The sequence below is a fragment of the Corvus moneduloides genome, chromosome 11 (assembly GCF_009650955.1).
Source record: "Corvus moneduloides isolate bCorMon1 chromosome 11, bCorMon1.pri, whole genome shotgun sequence".
Taxonomy (NCBI): domain Eukaryota; kingdom Metazoa; phylum Chordata; class Aves; order Passeriformes; family Corvidae; genus Corvus; species Corvus moneduloides.
This window is the reverse complement of record NC_045486.1, coordinates 7,765,428-7,785,533: the sequence shown is the minus strand read 5'-3', so window position 1 is coordinate 7,785,533 and position 20,106 is coordinate 7,765,428. Positions and strand designations below refer to the sequence as shown.

The window sequence follows — 20,106 nt, the reverse complement described above, 5'->3', positions numbered from 1 at the left end:
TATTTTTGCATCCACATGACAAGGGCACTGAGATGGAACATTTAGGCATATCGTAATCTTTCAGCTTAGATAGGGTCAAGGCAAAGCATAAATCCAAGAAATATATTTTTTAATAGTGTGGTTGTTGAGATTCTGAATTTATGTACCTAGATTCTTATACATGCATATTTAGAGTCAATGCAGGTAAGCAGCATGACATAGGACAGCTTTCTATTAAAGGAGATGCATATATATATTTCCAGCATATTCATAGCTGGAACCTGCGGCTTGGTAACAAAGCAGGTTAAATACTGGCTGGTATATGAATTCCATTTGGTTTTGTTTCTTTTTTTGGTACAAATCTAATGTTCAAGAGGTTAGAGGTATAAATACTGAAAAAAACAGGAGCAAATATTTTGGGTGTCTCACTGAGGCTGTTTGCAATGCACTGATGTTGCTTTTTTCTTTGGCCTGGTGACATCACCTTCTTGCTGCCACATTGCACTACTTGATTTTCTAGGGCAGTAATTTCTTTTCCAGATTGCATCACTGTAATTCAAACTAGAATATATTCTAGTCTTTGCCATGCATTTGTATTGCTTCTCTCATGTACAACTCTTATTTCTCTGCAAATATTCCTTACCAGAGGGACAGACTCGGGTGTTGGCAGGTTTCTGATCAGGTTCTACACAAAGCAGTGCAAGTTCTGAGATAAGATACTTGACTGATCCAAGTAATTTCCAAAGAATTATGTAAAACAATGAATGGGAAAATTTGAGATTTTTCACTGTTACAGAGACTGTTTTCAACTGGTGAATGTCATCCTCCCCTGCACCAGAAGACAGTCCAGATAGCTCATGGAAGGCATTTCAACCACAAAAAAAAAAGTTAATATGCTTTAAAATTGTCCTTGAGTCCTTCTCACTTTTGATCTTCATAATTCATACATTCATGACAAAGACTCCTCCCTGATTTGCCAATAATTTAGTGTTGCTGTTTTACAAAATATTTTACCACTCCCTGTTGTTAGGAGGTCAAAAACCCCATATACTTAATACTTTTTGATGGTGTACTTCTCCTATTAAACGCCTGTTGTTTGTTTCACCACCCCCAACCTGTCAGATTTGTAGTGCATGAGAAGCACTGCATGTCTGCACAGGCTCCATCAGGCAGACCTGAGCTTCCCCTGTGTTCTGAGCTGACCAGCTGTGAACTAGAAGACTTTTGACAGCTTATTAGTTCAGGGCTGCACTGCACTACTGAAGCTGTGTGACTTCTAGTTCAGCTGGCTTGCCTTTAGCGAACTTGGAATGTGAGCAAAACAAGCTCAGATATGTCTGTTTAGCCCAATCCACACAGATCCACAGCCACTGAGAGTGGGAATCATATGGCATTTAGATTATAAATGTCCAAAGTCTCAATCATCTAAATTCCCCTCACCTGTCATCTAGTGAGACAGCAGCTCTATTCTGTGTAACATCGTTATTTCACTTGAACCATGTATGCTTACAGCACAGTCTGAGTGAGATCCCAAATGTTTTCCTTTACCCAAACCACTGGAAGGCTCCATTTAGTGGGTGTTTTTAGAACATGACCTACCACTGCCCCTTGTTCCTTCCTCCCTGCCTTACAAAAGCATAGAGCGTATTCCATTCTCTTCTCTTTTGGGGAACGTTGAAACTTGTATTTCCTACTTCCCAACAGACTGCTCAGACATCAGGATTATCCAGGTGCATAGATTTCACTTTCCCTATTAATAGCAAAAGTATCTCTGATTCTTTAACATCACAATTATTGCTCTGTAGATTTTCATCATGAGAGAAGAAGGGTTCCACCACCTGTTTCAGAAATTACTATGTATTTTGATAATAGTCAACTGACGGATAAAATCCAGAAGTAGATTATAAATGGTATCAGGATTGGATTCCTGGTTCTTCAAGAACAAAGCTTTTAAATTGAAGTTTTAAATGTGCCATTTCACAAGGTGACTTTTGATTTGGTACAACAAACACAGCAGAGCAAGGCTTGGATTGTTGCAGTTCTTTGCATCACTTTGAGGAAAAAATTAAAGCTAGTACAGTATAATTTTTGGGTTTTTCATAACCCTTAACAAGCATTAATTCTATAGCAGTAATTTGTTTTATATGAAACTATCAAATTTAGTCTAGTCACAGTAAGTTCTAAAATGGCAGCTACTTTAAAAAACTAAGACCCTACTTAGTTCAGATTTAGGTCCCATCTAGAACAGGGTAGGGAAGCTGGGACTCTTGAAAAGACGCACTGCCCTCAGTCTGATGTCACGTAAGAAAAGAAGCCCTGATTATAAGGCTCAATCCCTTATAAAATAAAACCTACTAAAAATATGAAAATCTATGAAAACTCTTTTTATTGGCAAAGTTTTGCAAACACCTTAGTTAACAAGTACTGTGTAGAAGCTTCATCCTTTGTGAAACAAAGTACATTTGTCACAAATTACTAAATTTGTGGATTAACATCCATTTAGTGCCTGCCTGCAAACATTTGCAACTGTTTTCCCCTGAAGCATATGCAAAACAAGTATTTTTGTATAAAAACTCACAGAAGCAGTAGAAAACTATTTTCAGCTCCATCTCTCTTACTGTTGATTTCAACACAAAGTGAAGATACTTGGACTTTCTTAAGTAGTATTGTCAGTCTTCATATTACATCTACTGCTTGGCCTCTGCTTCCATTTGAGTTTCTTGGGATTCCTCAGCTTCTGAAAGTTTTTCATCATCTAAAATTCAGTATTACTATTAGTCAAATATGCTTGGTCATATATACAGACTATATTGCAGAACTTGTTCGCACTTGTATTTTATTTTGATTGCCTTAAATGTGTTGTTGAGTATCTCATTCTATAAAATGTCATGTTCAAACAAACAAAAGAATCCTTCAAAGTTTTTAAGGATGTTATCTCTAAAAGCTGTTACTGGAAATATGGAGTAAATTCTATAGTATCAATTGAAGCAAACAGTACCAGATTGCTTCTAACCCCTTCCTTCTCTTTGCCTACTAATGGTTTATTTATTTCATACTAAAGCTGTGCTTTGCACTAAACTGCTACTTCCTTCACAAAATCCTGAACGCTGAAAGGTAATCTATATATTCACATGAAAAAGCATTTTCCAAGACTAATACTTAAGCAAGTGTTAGTAATACATAATAACAATAACCTTCTGCTAAAGTGCACCTAGGATTAGCAGTTCATTCTGCTTAAGAAGATCTAGACAGCCTTAGAGAATGAAAGTCTGCTCTTACAGCCATCTCAGCATTTAATCAGGTCATGCTCAGAGGCTGTACCAATTGCTCTGTCTTTGAAAGACATGGCAAATATACAGAAAATAATATTTAAAACAATAGTATCCACATTAGAGCATGAAAAGTTAGTGCTGTTTTGAAAATATTAAGTATTTGTATGACAAAAGAATTTGTGCAACTAATTCCTGAATTTAGCTCTTGTGTCTGACAGTTTTAGTCCCTGCTCTATCACAGATTCACAGTGTGAGTAGGTTGTCATTTACCTTCCTTGTATTTAAATTTTTTTAGTAAAGCCCCAAATGACACCATGATAGCAGTGACATGTTCAAAACTACAGCAATAGTAATTATAAAATTATATTTGGAAATAAGCACAAGAATAATTTTCTGTAAGAAATACTTTCTGTTAAAAAAACCCAACAAACCTCAAATTGCTATTCTCCATCCTCACACTTTAAAGTATTCCGCTGCCTACAAAGTAACCTGAAGCTAGTCGGGAAATAGCACAGTGGGTAGCTGGTAGAAGAAAAAAAATTCACAGCAGTCTCAGGCTCTGGACTACTACTGGGGAAAAAATCCTGCCAATGCAAGAGGTTACCAATCTCAGTTGCACCGCTATTCCACTGCCAGAAGTTGTGATTCCTTTTGATCTGCTGAAACTTAACCCAGTTATATCTATTACCAAAGAACAGCACTTACTCTCCAGGGTTTGCTGAAGTTCATGGATGGTACTCAGGAGAACATGGAACTGCTTTCTTCTCAGCTCCAACTGAAATGATAAAATAGGTGTTGTAGGAAGCAGAAAGCACATACAGCCAAACAACCCATAGCAGATTCTACATTAACTGTATTCCTAATAAATTATTATATAAACATCTCTATGAAAAACCTACCTTATCTTCAACATTTTCTTTAATGTGAGAAAGATTTTGCAGTTCTTTTCCCAAAGCTTCTAGCTGCCTGAAAAGAAATTGTCAGAGTATTCTCAAAAAATTCTGTAAAATTCTTGCAAAACAGATTTGCTCTAAGTAGAGGAGAAAGAACTATAAAATAAACAGCTTATGTAAACAAAACAAGTGAAATGATTTAGAGGTCATTTCATGTAATTGTTAAACTATTATGCTCTAGACTTGTAATTTCAGGACTTTTACAAAAAGCTGGAATACAGTTGCACCCTGGGCATTTGTAACAATTCAGTCCTGACACATGTTATTTACTTGACCATACAATGAAAGTTAAAGCAGCAGATTCATAGAATCACAAAACATCCTGAGCCAGAATGGACCCACAAGGATCATCAGCTCCAGTTCCTGGCCGTGCACAGGACACCCCAAGAGTCATACCCTGTGCCTGAGAGCATTGTCCAAACGCTCCTTGAACTGTCAGGATTGGTGCTATGACCACTTCCCTGGGGAGTCTGTTCAGTGCCCAACCACTCTCTGGGGGAAGAACTTTCTGCTCTCACTTGAACTCACCATGGACCACCACAATCCTTTTTGAGGGAAAGAATAGCAGGTACCATAATATACCTTTCAAATGAGGATGGAGCACCAGCTCTTAAGACAAACCTCCAGTTTGGCACTTCTGCTTCTAATGCCCATCATAATTTATGCACCATGCAATGAGAACAAACTGTTCATTTAAAGGTGAAGTGGATTGAGGCTGATCATCCCCGATTAATTAGCAGGCAGAGTCATACAGGGATCAGCAAGGAAATCAATCTTTTTTTCCTGAAGCCATTGATAGCTGCTGCAACTAGTCTGGGTAGGGAACCACAAAAAGCCCTCTAGTCCTAAGTACCTCATTGTGGATGGGAAAAGGTCTATTTTAGTGCAACCTGAGTGTGGGTTTTTTTGAGCCAGCATGCTTGGTACCTCAATAGGAATGCCTGAGAGAGCTGGGTGTGACATTATCCCTTCCTTTGATGGAAACAGGCTAACAGCTTATAGGCTCATACACTGATTCTGCAAGCATTTAGTTTCTAGTTTCTGAAAAACTTCCATTTGGCCAAATCTTGCTGTTTACACTCTGCTGTCAGGTGCAAGCAGACTTTGAGAGGACAGACTTTTTTTTTCTAGTAACATCCAAGCTACATCTGGAATTTTACTCCTTTTACTTTACATTCCAGAGAATCTTTGCTTAGCCTTCTTACTTTCATGTCTCCTTTTCTAAGGCTCAGTGTCATTTCTTGGTCCTCTGAACAGCTCTTCTAATCTAATTACACTGTGGGCAGTGTTGTTTAGTAGTTCAGCGCCTATCAATTCCTGAACTGGCTCCTGTGCACTACTTGTGACTAAGCTGCTAACAGGTTCTTTTGTGCTGTATAACTTGTTGTTCCAAGAAATAGACTCTTAAAAGCATAAAGAAAGTATTTTTCTGAACTTTGTTCTATTGTGCCACATAACCTGCAAAAGCTATAAATGTAACTCTTGCAATAAACCCTTATGTTTCTTCTCACAAGAAGTTTTCTCAAGTGTTTTTAGTGATTAAGAATTCCATGAGAAGTGTGACATTGTTAGTGAGGCTTCCTCTACTCTGAATTAAGGGTGGCATTTGGTTCATTGTATCATTTTCTGTATACTTTCCTATAGACTGCATTCTTGCCAGCTGTAACTTACCACTCTCTCTAGCTTTGCCTAAGAAACTTAAGCTTGGATGTGTTAAGCAAAATTAGAATAATCCCTCCAAACCTAAACAACTCAGCATCCTCTAAGATAAAAAAGTATCATTTATCACAGAATTATAGAATAGTTTGGGTTGGAGGAGACCATAAAGATCATCTAGTTCCAACCCCCTGCCATGGGGAGGGACATCTTTCACTAAACCAGACTGCTCTGAGCCCCACCCAAACTGTCCTTGAACACTTCCAGGGGCAGTCACAGCTTCTCTCATTTAGTTGTTTCTATTCTTAATTGACTTATCTGAAAAACTCCATTTTTGGTAGTTCTTTATTAAAGTGTCACTTGATAAATAGCACATGCTGACTAATGAAGTAAGAAATTGTTAAGCCTCATGAGAATTGCCTGTAATAATCAAAGTTGTAGTAATGAAATCGAGGCACAGAAAAACAATATACAAGAAAGAAATGTGTGAAACATTGTCAGTGGCTTATAGCTATAAAAATGCTACTATTAGAGTAATAGTATAACTGAAACACTTCCATTTGCTATGAAAGGCAATGGAATATGAAAAGACAGCCTCCCTTGGCAATTTCACTGAAAGTAGGCAACAGGATAAGTGCACAGCTGCACTTAAATGGGAACAGTAACCCCACATCGCATCTTTAATCAGTTTAAGAAAAACAAACTCATAGATGCAGTAAGTCCTGGAATGTTTCTATGGCTTGATAAAGTTAATCTCTCCACAACTGCCCCAAAAGCACAGATAGTGATGCAAACCTAGAATGTGACAAGCAGCACTGTGAGTTACATGCAAGACAAGCTGGACAACAGGTAGGTCTGACCTGCATGCCAGGGCAGGTTATGTGTGGTGCACAACACAGCTGTTTATAACCGGGCATGCAGGAACAGCTACCAGAAGGAAAACAGAGAAAAGAACCCTAAGAGCTTCCTCCTACTTTCTCTCATTCCACCTTACTTGCTTGTGTGTTGCATTTCAAGTGACTACTGAATCTCTGGCTGGTGCAAGTTAAAGGATTTGCCACCATTTCCCTTTTCTGAGCAACTCATAGGTAAACTGACATCAGATGTTCGTTTACATCTCAGTTCACTTATTCACTATAACAGTGGAAAAATTTCAACTAAAATTTCAATGCTTCTGACACATAGAGAGGGAGATTAAAGAAAGCTCGTAAAGGCACAGAAACACAAGTTTTTATTGTGTCAAGGAAATTATATAAAAGTGAGGAAAAGTCAAACTGAAAGCAAGGAAATGTCAAGTCTGGTGACTCCTAGTTTACTGCCCTATTATAATTTAATATAGTTTTATACTTACTTCAGTGTTTCGTGTCTGTCTGGGTGATGCTGTATGACTTTGGCCAATGCATCATATTCTGAAAGACATTTAAATAGTTAATTTAAATACTTCTGAAAATACCAATTCAAGAGCCAAAACTCAGGTACCACAGAATGGCAGATTCTTTTTCCTTCTTGAAAAACTGCTTTAATGTTTTTCAAAACACCTTTAGATAGTGCTGCATTGCTACACACTTAGTCTTCTGTGTCTGATTCATAAACATTTGGTTTAGATACAATAAAATGTATATGTGCAAAAAATGGTGCTGATGTTACACATGAACCTTTAAGATTTTTAGAAAAAAGTATAAAATTATGCTTGTGGGTTTTTTTATTTTTTAGGATTTTTTAAAAAACTAATACACTTTAAGAACAATATTATGGTTATACAGGTAACTAACACAGCTGCTTCCTGATAGTAAGACCGTACATCTGTCAACTACCTCATTCACAAGGAAAAATCTGTGCTGCAGACTGGACAGAACACATCGAAAAGCAAACACTTCAGACCTATGTTTGTGAAGACGTAAGAACTCTACATTCCTACTGGTTACGGTTATTTTGATTTCCAGTTGAGTTCAAAGTTATGCACAGCATTGGTCACTGTTGTATTTAAAACCTTTCATGTTTTATTTCTAAAATTTTTCTTCTGGCATTTCATTTATCATGAAAAAACAAATTTTTGCTTCTTCTCAACTGCTCATCTTTTAGAATGTTTTAAGTTTCCATGAATTATGAGCATATACTTTTAAAAGGAGGGAAAAAATACACCTCTTAAAACAGGTGTTCAGAAAGGACACTGTTTTATGTTTTCCTGATGCTGCATGTCATTGAGATCTCCTGGTTCAATCTTGCCTGTGTCATCTACCCAAAACTTTCAGTAGTGAGTGTGGAACCCACCAGGTTGAATATAGTAACCATGATGCCTTGCATTTTCAAAAATTTAGAATCTATTTTCCAGTAGAATGCATTCTAAAAGATAACAAGATAATGAAGCCCACCACTGTAAATACAGACATTGCGCCTTACCCTGGCGATTTTTTCGAATCCTTTTTGCTTGCAGGATTTGTTTTTTGCATTCAGAGATCTTCTCATGGGCTGCAGCTATACTATTTTCTTAAAAAAAAAATAAAAGAAAGATACAGAGTTATATTGAACTCAAACAATACATGTAAATAAGCCATTCTGCTAAATTATAGAAGAGAAAGAGCTGTTTGTGACATGGTGGCTTGTTAGCTCCATCAGCTTAAAAACTACGTACACTTCAATAGGTTAAAAAAGCTCGTTTGGATATATTCTATATAATTACAAGATGCTCACAGCACATATATGAATGCTATCTAGTAGGCAAAAAACCAAACCCAAAAAACCTCCAAACCAACTCATCAGATGTATATATTGTATTCATGAGAACTGGCTTGAGCTTATTCATAAGAGAAACTGTCAAACAGAAACGAGTAACATTTTCTCATATTTACCTATATCCTTATAGATTTTTTCATAATTTTCCATCTCTCTCAGGTTCATGTCATACACCAGAAGAGTTTTTCCCATTGAAAATTCACACTGTGATAAAGTACTCAGCATTCGTTGGTACTGGCTGTATCTGAAAACAGACAAGACATTTAATCCCAAGCAGCATAAAAATAGTTCCTAACTTTACAGAGCAAGAAAACAAAACTTCATGGAGCATAAGGGACAGCTATTATTCAATGAAGAAAACACTTCAAAGATTCAATGTATAATTTTTTGGAAGTGCAGTTAGAAACACCGTACACTTCAATTCCACCATCATGTCCTTACCAGTGCAAAGTGAGTAATAAAGCAATGAGCAGTTTGACCCAGGGCTTATAAATTTTCCAGCTAGAGTTGGCTCTGTGACCGCCGAAATAGTATTTTAATACTGCAGTGCTTCTCTGTATACACACTTGTAATATTGTGTCCTCTGGGAATTTATATCTAACATATATCTAACATATACTAACAGAGACCCCACAGAAGGCTGTCTCTCATGCCTTACCACTTTAGCCTTTTAAAAAAAAAGAGAACGACAGCAGCAGAAATGCCAGCAGTATTTCCCTTCCCTAACAGAACAAACACAGAACTGCCAACTAAAATATTCGAGTCATGATCCTGTTATAATAGCGGGACTCAGGGCTGGATCACGCAGCAGGCACAGCAATCCTGAGGGCATTCGAGCGGTGCTGGCGGATTTCACGATACAGCCCGCAGCCTTCAGTGATTTCTGACCCGTCTGTAGCTCTCCTCTCCCAGCACAGTGCTCGGCGTTTGCCCTGGAAACACCACGGAGCCAAAGAAAAGCAGCTGTGCACATTTTAACACGGATCTCTTTCAAATGGATCGAGCCCTGTTTTCCACTGAAACACAAGCTAAGCAGTTCCAAGACTCAAAAAAATCGAAACAAAACCAACAGATACCCTTCCTCCTGAGATCCGGAATTACACCACTTAATGAAACTCTTCACCAACAAATTGATCCGCCTGTCGTCACCAGCTCCATCGCCATCGATCAGCAGCCGCTTGCGGATAACTTCATCTGAGGAAAAGCTCCTGTTAAACACTCACGCCATGGCAGCCGCCTCCCAGTGCCGCGCCCGGGTCTCCCCCGGCCCTTCAGAGAGCGATTCCCGGAGCCAGAGCGGGCGGATCTGCTGAATCGCGGGGGCTGCGGAGCCGGGGGGCGCATGGAGGGCCCCGGGGCCGCGATGGAGGCCCGTCTGCGGGGTGAGCGGCCCCGGGGCGGGCGCGGGGGCCGCAGGCAGCCGCTCCCAGGAGGGCGAGCAGGGGGCGCGGCGCTGCGGGGAGCCCCGACGGGGGTCGCTGCGCCGGGCGGGAGGAAAGAGGGGAGGATAGCGAGAAGGAGGGAGGTCTCACCGTCGGTCACGGCCCCCATGGCGGCGAGTGCCGGAGCCGGCGGGGCGGCGGCAGCAGCGAGTGAGGTCAGCTTCCCACAATGCAGCCGGCGAGAGCGGCGGCCATGGAGGGGGAGGCGGCGGCTGCTGGGGCCTGAGACGGCGGGCGGCGGACGCGCGGCACGGCGAGGGCGAGCGGGCGAGTCCCGCGCCCCGCGTGGAACCGGCCCCCTGGCGAGGGGCGGCCCCGCCAGGTGAGCGCCCGACGGGGGAGGGAAGCGGCGGTCCCGCAGCCAGGCTCCACCTCCCCGCCCCCGCCACCCTCACCGGCCCCGCCGCCCCCCGCCCGGCCGCCCCGCCATGCCCCCGGCACATGGTCCCACGCCATCGAGGCCCCCGGGATCGGGGGCGCCTCGGCCGCCCTCCCGCCACGGCCCTGGCTCGGGGGGTGCTCCCCGGGGTGCCGTCACCGTCGCCCTCGGTGGTCCCGACCTCCCCGCACAGGGCTCCCGCACGGCCGCGGCAGTGTCGTTCTGCCTGCAGTGATGGTGGTGATGGCACAAGGGAGCAGGTAGACGGTCCCGCCGTGGTGGCGATGACCCAGGGAGCAGGTGGATGGTCTCAACGCGGTGCCCGGTGTCGTGGGCATGGCACTTGAGGGTGGTGGGATCCGCTGTGGTGGCTGTCCAGCCCCTGTGGCTGGAGGGAGCGGGAGTGCGGACTCCTCCGTGCCTTTTCCCTGGTGAGGGTGTGGAGGACATGCCCATGGCGCAGGTGTCGGGGAGCTGGGCTGGCCTCCCCTGGCTGCGCTTGGGCTCAGTCCCACTCGATGCTGGGAGGACAGTCAGCAGGGTCTGGAGCGTGCAAAAAAAAATCATTATTCTGATGTTTCCTGGCGGGTTTGACTATCACTAGCAGATAGGAACAATAGTTGTTTTTTCCTGTCCTGGCAAACTAAGCTGGCGCTGGAAAAAGTGGCTAGAGGTGTCTGGAGAAAAGAGATGTTAAGGTGTTACCATGTGTTGAGTTTTAGGCTTTTGGTCCGTAAGCTTGGATGCTTGGACAGTGCTAAAGCTGGTAATGTATACTGTAGTGTATATCACAATACCTGCGGCGTTGCCAGAGCCTGACACCTTTCTATTCCCTCTTCATTTTGGTTTGGACAGTTGAGTGGCTTATGATGTTGTTCTGCTTAGCGCTATTCATTGACAGTTTTAAGGTGGTGGGGAAAATCAGGTTGAGAAAAGAACGAAGTTAATGTGTGCTGTAATCTGTTAGTTTCTGGTTTTAGAGCTGAGAGTGATTAAGAGGCGCTTTATTTGTTCTGGATAGAGACATTTAACAGCTCTTCACGGATTTGTAGATTGTTTCAAGTCAGTACTTTGTCTTGAATAGGCAACTGATCAGGTCATTTGGAAGGTGGTACTAGGAAAGCGTTACTGGGAGTGGTCATTAAAACTCTGCCTGAACGTCTAGGAATAAAGAGTTTCCAACATAGAAAACTTGGATAAGTGGCTTCCGTTCTTGAAATTTTTATGTACTCTTATGTGATTGGTGAGTGAAATAATTTTTTATGAAAACCTAACTATCTATCCAGTTACCCAGGTTTGGGCCAAAGAATGGGCCATGCATTCATGAACTATGTATGCGCTACTAAAAATGATCACATTTATGAGCTCTGATATTGTTGCCATTTATTATAGTTGGTTTGACTAAAAACTTCATTTTTCTTATGGCTGTGGTACAGCCCTAGTATTTTGCCAAGGGGTGAGAAGAAGACCTAGCTGAACTTCTCTATGCAACTTTTATACAGTTACTGCCTTTCTCTCTTTATCCACTTATTTCCTTTTGGAAGTCTTAAGCATCTTGAAACATCCAGTTTAATCAAGACTTAATATTTTTCTTGCACCTCTCTGAGCTCTTTCCATTTTCTGTTTCTTTCCTTTCAGTTTTTACCACAGTTGGTCAGAACTGAAGGCTATTGTAGCTGAAAATCCACAATTATTTATTTAATCATTTCAGAACTTCTGTGTGATTTTCTATCATGTAATCCAATACAATCTTTTCTCAATTTTTGTTCATCATTCCACTCTTGGTCAGATAGTCTTACTAAGCTCTCCACAATGACAAGTAGATAGTCCTTGAGTATTTCATTTAGAATACAGCAGTCCATATGACTAGTTAATAATATTCAATGACTTTTGTGCCATTCTTCGTATTTGTTACTAATTACAAGCTTCTATGAAATTTTTTTTTCTAGGTCTTAGGCTCGTAAGAACAATTTTGAGAACAAAGCCATTACTTTTCTTTTGAAGACAGGGCTTTTAGGCATCATCGATGTTCATTAACTTTTCTCCTTTAGAATGGAAGTAAAACTTGGTAAATACATCATCAAGAATCTCACTAAGGCTAGGTAGGTATTGATGGAATAGCCTGTTCTCTCTCCTTCTCTATTTTGACATATTAAGTGTCCGTGAGATGTTTTTGCTTGGGAAGCCAGTTCCAGCTTGCTGGGTTTCTGTACATGTTTGAGAATTCACTGCGTCTTAGGAGTTTTTGTTTTGATCTGGTCCATTTCAAAGTAGAATTCCTCATCTTGTAAGTGTGAAACAACCCTTGTTTGTTGTGTGTGGAGGTGTTGCACTGGGCTGTATACAGTCATGTATTTGCCATTAATTCAGTGTGATGTATGATGTAGATCTCTGGAGCAGGGTTGACCTACTCTTATTTATTTGTCCTTCACCACCTGGGGTATTCTGTGCAGATTCTATCAGCTGCAGTCTTTTATATAATCCTTCGCTGACCAGCAGAAACTCTGAGTAGCACTGGACCTTCCCTAAAGCATCAGTAGTGGAGATTCATGCAATAGGAAAAAATGTCTTGCATGGGGGATAGCACCTGACTCTGTGCCAGCTCTTTTGGAATAAGTACCTGTGTGTGCTTCCAACCAAGCTAAATGTGATGCAGTTTTCCCTCTTTCCTTGAATTCTTTTATGTGTGCCATGTGGTATGACCCTGGAGGAGCTTATACATAATAATTTGTTACACACATGTCCTTGTCAAAAGTGTTAAATTTCTGTAATATTTCTAGGTGACTCTGGATGCAAGAAGTGTAACCTAGGTAAGTTTAGTACTGCAAGGTGTTAAACTTGGGTAGAACTGGCTCTGATTTTTCATTAGTATATATATTTTTTTTTCCCAAAAAATATGGCTTTGAAGTGCACTGATGTTTTTTTATTAAGGAAATCTGTTAATGCTGAAGTTTTCTTTCCTGAAAAATAATCTATGAGAGTCAAAGTTTAAAGTAACTTTATACTTCCTCCCTTTTTCTTTAACTGTGTGTGTATATATAATTTTTTTCCCAATTGCACAAAAAGTTAAAAGGGAAGAAGCTTTTTATAGTATTCCAGGCTATAATAAACTGTGATTTTTAAGAGCTAAGAAAACAGCTTTAGCTATTGACGAAGTGGATTTAAAATATTTTTCTTTAGCCTCCCTAATAATTTATGAGGTGGTTTTAGATTCCAGGTTATCTTCATGTTGAATAACTTCTAAATCAGACTTCTGTGTAGCACTAAATCTTGCAGAGATCTAAGTATAGTAGGTCAGAAACTGCAGGGTATTTTTATCCAGTCCAACCTATATTCTTGTCAGAAAGTGATACCAAATTTATTTAGCGAGACCTATTTTCTGTAAGCCTACGTTTAGCATTACTTTTTACCACCATCCTTTATTTTTCTGTTGACTATATACCAGGATTTTGTGCAAGACTGATACCAAGCTAACCTATTGGGGTCAGGCTGTTCTCCTCATTTTAAATTATGTTAGTGTTTTATTTTTTATGCAGTCTTCTGTAGCCTCAGCATTTACTAAAAATTAGCATCAGTGTTCCAAGAGCTTGTCATCTTGTTCTGTAAAAATTCTAAGACACTGGCTGTCTAATCTGCAGATATTAAAATAGTCACTCTTGGCAGATAAACCTGAAAATTTTCAACTCAGTGATTGAGATATAAAAAAAGTAGTGAGTGGTTCTTAGCCTCGTGAAAAGCTTTCCTGATATGGACCCTTGTGTTTCTGCAAAGCCAGCACATTTTCGTAGAATTACAACAGAACAAGAGAAGGGAGGGTGAAAATACTTGTTGTACTATAGTGATAATACCAATAATTTTAAAATGCAACATTTTATTATCTGAACAATAATCAATTTTGCTGTCCACTGCCCATGTTACCAAGATTGATTAAATGTACTGTTAATCCCATACTTTAAAAACCAGTCTCCTATCAGATAATAGTGTAACCACAAGTTGTGGTCTACAGTACTGGGTTTATTTGTTATTTTTTATTTTGTAACTGAAAGAAGCCTGTAAAATTCCAGAAGTTTTGACAGAAGCACTTTGCAAAATACTAGTCCTGGAAATATTTTGTTCATTAGAAAGACATTTTATCACTACTGCTTTTCTCCTGAAGGGAGAAAAGCTTATCTTAGTCATAAAAAAATAGTGCTGCATGGTCCTTTGAAATATTTTTTTCCAAAGTAAGGGCTCTGTGTCTTAGTTAATCTCAGTTACACAGGTGGCATTCTGATATTGTCCTCTTTCAGCTATCTTCACAGGAATTATGTAACAGCTTTCCGAATTTCATATCCAAATCCTCCTGAATATTTATGAAGCTTGAGGATCAATTTTTGTACATTTTAGGATGATCTGTGACTAATTTATTAAAGCTTGTCGAACTCAACTTGAAATTCCATTATACTGGAAGTGTAGGTATTGAGTGTAGAAGACAGAGCTTTCAGGTGCAGGGATGCAAAGGAAGGCGTGCCTTGTGTGTGTGCCAAAAGGGGCTCTATTTTAGGAGTGGAGTTAGCAGGAGTGGCACCGTGGGTCATGATACCTATTCCCAGGGACTTGGTAGATTCCTGCTTAGCAAGAAGGTCAAGGTGTTTTAACAGGTGTCTTGAGAAATTCTGTGTTGTGAAGCTACTGCGAGACAGATTAGCTGGTTAGAATTTTCTTTTAATCTAAAAGTCATTAACACTGTAGACTTCAGCTGCCTGTGTGATGGCTTGGAGATCCCACATGATGTCTGCATTCTGTGGTTTAAAGTGACTCAGGTAATTTTAGGGTGGCATTTCATGCTGTTCTGTGATTCTGTTTCATGTGTTTTTTAAGAAAGCAGGCATTTATTCTTTTGGAATTTTTTTTTTACAGGATTAGTCAGTTACCTAGCATTCTCTTAATTTGTTGGCAGGATGTTTTCAGGGTGACTTTATTTTATTTTACTAAGGAAAAGAGAATATTTGTGTTTTTTCCTTCCTCATTCCTTCAGTTCATGGCTTTGGTAGTGATCTGTGTTGTGCCAGGGTTTTCAGAGGAAGAGGTGTATGTTTAATGAAGGTTTACCACTGACTTAGAAGAATTTGTCTTTGCTGGCATTGGGCCAAATGGTAAATGTTTATATTTAACTGTGGTTTGAAACATTGGATGAACAATGAGAGCTGTGAATATCATATTTCTTGTATCAAGTTTAAATAAATAACTGTTAGTGCTACTGAGGAAATTTTGCACAATGATTGCAAGGGAAAACAGGCATTTCCTCCTTTGGAAAGCAGCTCTTGCCCGACTTCAGAGCGGTGTTTTTTGAATCACGTGGCCAGATGCTTTGACTCAGCTAAGAAAGCTGAATCAGAGCTATTGCACAACTTCTGAGTCAGCTTTTCGAAGTTTAATAAAATTGGTTGGTTAAGTTTGTTTTCTTTTATTTATTTTTTAACAGCAGTCCCAAACTGTAAAAGAAGACATAGAAATTTTACAAGGCTTTGAGCTTGGCCACATCATGGAGAGGTGTTGAAAGAAAGGCTTCTGTCTCAGGAGATGGAGAAAGAGTATAAGGTCTATTGATAAACATCTGTTTCTTGTTTTAAATTGGGTTTATATTTTGCTTTGAATTATTTTATGGTTTATTTTCTTGTAATAGAGAAACTCTGCTAGTGGGTAATGTTCAAGCACAGCTACAATTTACAGTTCCCATTAAACGTGATAGACTGACGCACATTCTCACCCCTGATTTCTGAGGTACAAACCTGAGCAGAGGAATAGAAATAATTGGAGGTGTGATTACATGCTTGGGTGATGCCTGCTCAGGTTTTAGTTTGTAAAATGTTGAATGAAATACAGATGGCACTGCTTGGGCACTGAACAGGCTCCCCAGGGAATGGCCTCAGCCCCAAACCTGCCAGAGCTAAAGGAGTGTTTGGACAATGCTCTCAGGCACAGGGGGAGGGATTGTTGGGGTGTCTTGAACAGGGCCAGGAGTTGGGCTTCGATGATCCTTGTGGGTTTCTTCCAGCTCGTAATATTCTGTGGCTCTGTGATGCTATGATTCAGTGAAAATACTGAACTTTGTTTCTGACCACTGTTACCTATTGTCCTACCAATAAGGACTGGAAACAGTGTAAAACCCCAAAGTGAAGTTGTGGCCTTAGGAATATGGCATATTCTCTTCACTTTCTTTTTCTGGTGTGCCAAATGTATCTTCTAAACTATTGCTTCAGTTACTGTCAAAACAGATGGTTTAAACAAGTACTTCAAGAGAAATGTGATGAGAGGATAACTGGGCATTTCCAGCAGAGACTGTCAGGTCCAGAAGGGCAGATCCAGGTTGTGACTCAAGCTGGTTGTATCAAAGGGAAGGTTGGTCTGGCTGAGGCCAGTTGGTTCATGTTTCCATGAAAGTGGAGGGCCAAATTCTTTAGTATTTGTTGGTGTTTTGTTAAAATTATACCAGCCAGCGCAGCTTGAAGGAAATGGTGAATCTTCACATTTTCTATGCAGTAGCTGAAGTAGGAACATGCTTAAATCCTGCCTCTACCCAGGGCTAAGCACCTTTCTCCAGGGAGCATTTTGGATTCACACTCTCTCGAAATTAGGATCATAAGCCCTTTCTTTCAGAAAGGGAGCAAAGGTCAATCTTTGCGTTCAAAACCCAGGAGGTGGTGATGGTTTTGGTTCCCTTTTCATCATTAGCAGAGCTGTTATCCGCTAGACTGCTCACCACACGTGTGGGAGACTTCAACCCAGCTATCCTCCTTCCTGAGGGGATTAATGTCCGTAATTCTTTCCATCAGAGTGAATTTGTAATCACCAGACTGTTGACTAGTATGAGGTGGTGTTGCTGTCAGAATGATAGACTGAACACAGCAGTGAAACCCAACACAAAAGATATTCAGTGACTGAGGACTAAGGTGTTTAAGGGAGTAATTCATAAAAGCAAACCAGTAATTTCAGAAGCGCAAGAAAAGAACAATCAAGATAATTTTTGGATCTCAGGTCAGATTCTGTTCAAAGACATACGAGTGCCTCCCTGGTGATTTTTGTACATTATTTTCAAGCAGGGATAGAATTTGAGCTTGAAAAGTACAAGGAACAGGAAGAAAAATGCCAACAAATAGTGGAATAAAATAATCTGCCTCATAAAATGTTTTGGTGAGTTACAAAAGGTAAATAGGCAAGTTAATGTCAAGCATTGGGAAAAAGAGGAATTGGACACAGAATACATCATCTATAAAATATGTGTATGTATGTATGTATACATACATGTAAATTTTCCGTTGAGTTATGAAAGTGGCTATATGTGTGCCCTAAACATTAAGCCCAAAGTGTTATTTCTCTTTGTAGTGGTTATGAAACTAGGTAACAATGTATCTATTCTTGCAATGTTTTATTTCATGTAGGTTACAAAGTAACTTTTTTACAAGAATGTTTTAGTAGAGAGGCTATCAACAAGCATTCAGATTCGCTTGTTGGGATTTTTTTGCAAAATATCAGTGCAGAATGCTTGAAAACCATGAGTTCTTTTTGGTCCTCTGCCTTTTGCTTTTATTTTAATAAAAATTTACATTTTATACATATTATACATAGAGAGAATTGAACTAATAAAAGAGGCAAGGCAGATAAATTGGACTTTATGCTTAGATTAATAAAGATTGGCTTGTAGGAGATCAGAGTAAAAGAAAGCCATGCTAATAATAAGTATGCACCTGTTATTTTGTGGTTCATGGTAAATATTTTCACTTCAGTTTCATTCCAGTGTCACTTTGGCAGTTATGAGTTGGTGGGTTTTTCTTTTATTTTTGAGAACTGCTTGTGAGTTTTGGTGTGTGTGTGTACATATGTATAAAGTTAGGATGGTGTTGAACAATAACACATCCTGAAATAAAATTGTGCATATGTATATTAAAATAAAACATACAAGATTTTTTTTTTATGTCATTAGTTTGTAATTTAATTTTAGAAGTACCCAAATTGCACTTGAGCTGCAGTCACTTTGTCTGCATTGGAATAGGAGGATATTTACTGTCAGATTTTCTGACGGAGCTTTTCTTTCCTGTTATTACGTGAAAGACTTGCACAAGCAGGAGTGACTGATTGTAACTGTAGTTCATGTCACCAAACAAAGGGAAGGAAATAGCTCAAGAGCTGTCGTTTTCAAATGTATAAAGACTGGTCTTGCAAGCCCTTGAAGGGATTTTGAACCTTACTCATCCTCTCAAATGTTGACGTAGACTTATGATGATAATACAGGTAACAGATTTCCCAATGACTGGATTATTCTTATTGAATCTTGGTTTGTAATTGCCTCCTCACAGAGTCTGTTCCTCATGTCTTTCTAGGACTGGCCTACTAAATTTGGCACAGAGAGTTTCAACTCTAAGACAGCCAATTTGCAACCTACATTTTCTTCTCTTTCTGCTAATATCAGTTAGTGAAATTGCTGTTCTGCATCTTCTTTTGAGATGGATGCTATGCGAATGTGTTGCTTCTTTGCAGAGGCCTCTAAAAGTTAAGTTGTCTTTAAATAAGCAGTTGTTCTCTGGTGGCTTCTGTGCAGGTGGTGTCTTTTAAGCAGCTGCAATACTGTCATGGCTTGGGGAAAAACAAGTAACAGGCAGCCCTAGCACAGGGCGCCTTCTGGGAGGTGTGGGTAGGGTACAGCACCATGTGTTGTGGTTGAGAAATGTGTTACAGCAATTCACAACAAAATGTAATTTTTTTTTTTGACAAAGATATAGAAAAATAGGAAAATATTACCTTAACTGTAGTTAAAGGAATGGTTTCTGCTAATCCAGTTGTCAGCAGGGCCCAGACTTGGCTATGCTCCATTATCCTTTTTGTTGAGAAAGGAGGAAGGAGTAATTGGAAATTCTATGATCTCTGGTGTCGTCAAAGATCTTCCCAGGCAAGTGTCTCATTGAGAGTGGTGTTGATATGAGATATAGTTGTCTGTTGTTATCAGAGAATTTAAAGCTTAAGAGTGATATTTGCCTTAGAAAAAGAAATACTTCAAAAAGAGGAAACATAACTACTGAGACTTTATGCACATAAATATAGTACTGGAGGATATATAAAAGAAAAACCTCGCTTTCATGTGGTCATATTTTGTGAAGATTTACTTTGAAACTTTCAGATCAATTTTTGACTTTTTATTTTTCTTGCCATTTGATGAGTGGTTTTGTGTGTTTCTGTTTTTTCACAACTTTTCTTCGAGCACCATCTCTGATATCAATGGGAAATTGCATAGTTTTGTTGCAGGGCAATGGGGCCAACCTTCTTTTAGTATTTGTGTTCACACCATAATAGTGACATTTCATTAACTCATGAGCAGGACTTGAATTTTTAAAGTGATAGGAATATTGTCTGTACTTTTATTTGTTTTACTTATATGTAAAATCACTGCGTAGAGTAGGAGTGCATGCTGTATTCTAGAACTTCCTAAACTTTCTTAGACAAAAAAACCAAAATAAATCTATATAATAATATTAAGAATCCTGAGTTTGTGAAATAAGTCTGCTTGATCTGCTTTAGTTTTGAAATAAAGTATTCATTAACTGCACACATGGAGGACATCAGGTCTGGATTGAATGAAATTAGGAAAGAGGAGGTGTGGAGATGCCAGTGTAGTTTCTTAAAGATCTAAAAAACCATGATGCAGAAACAATGTGTGC

The 20,106-nt window shown here is 39.6% G+C and overlaps 2 protein-coding genes across 4 annotated transcripts in view; one reads left to right on the top strand and one right to left on the bottom strand.

The window, feature by feature from the left end:
• Nucleotides 1–2,342: 2,342 nt before the first annotated feature.
• THOC7 (THO complex 7) lies at nucleotides 2,343–10,387 on the bottom strand. 2 transcript variants are annotated; one of them, XM_032121372.1, is made up of 8 exons: nucleotides 10,126–10,387; nucleotides 9,670–9,787; nucleotides 8,710–8,837; nucleotides 8,261–8,347; nucleotides 7,212–7,269; nucleotides 4,151–4,217; nucleotides 3,957–4,026; nucleotides 2,343–2,734 (listed from the first exon to the last, which is right to left on the bottom strand). In XM_032121372.1, the coding sequence occupies exons 1-8, from the start codon at nucleotides 10,142–10,144 to the stop codon at nucleotides 2,667–2,669; spliced, it is 615 nt and encodes a 204-aa protein (XP_031977263.1). In that variant the 5' UTR covers nucleotides 10,145–10,387; the 3' UTR covers nucleotides 2,343–2,666. The 2 variants fall into 2 exon arrangements, with proteins under 2 accessions (XP_031977263.1, XP_031977264.1); XM_032121373.1 differs by lacking the exon at nucleotides 9,670–9,787 and having other exon boundaries at nucleotides 10,126–10,289.
• Nucleotides 9,803–20,106, top strand: part of ATXN7 (ataxin 7) — an 89,012-nt gene continuing 78,708 nt past the window's right edge. Inside the window, exon 1 of one of the 2 annotated variants that reach the window (XM_032121369.1) lies at nucleotides 9,803–9,975. The gene's annotated coding sequence lies outside the window, so the exon portion shown is untranslated. Of the gene's footprint in view, nucleotides 9,976–10,269; nucleotides 10,358–20,106 lie in introns of those variants that run through there. The other variant, XM_032121368.1, reaches the window with a different exon arrangement.

What these genes read in the sequence shown, in the direction of transcription:
- THOC7 (XM_032121372.1), bottom strand. An exon ending in GATTCGAAAAAATCGCCAGG is followed by an intron (nt 7,270 to 8,260) that starts GTAAGGCGCAAT and finishes AATGTCTTTCAG; the next exon opens with AATATGATGCATTGGCCAAA. An exon ending in AAGAAAATGTTGAAGATAAG is followed by an intron (nt 4,027 to 4,150) that starts GTAGGTTTTTCA and finishes TTATCATTTCAG; the next exon opens with TTGGAGCTGAGAAGAAAGCA.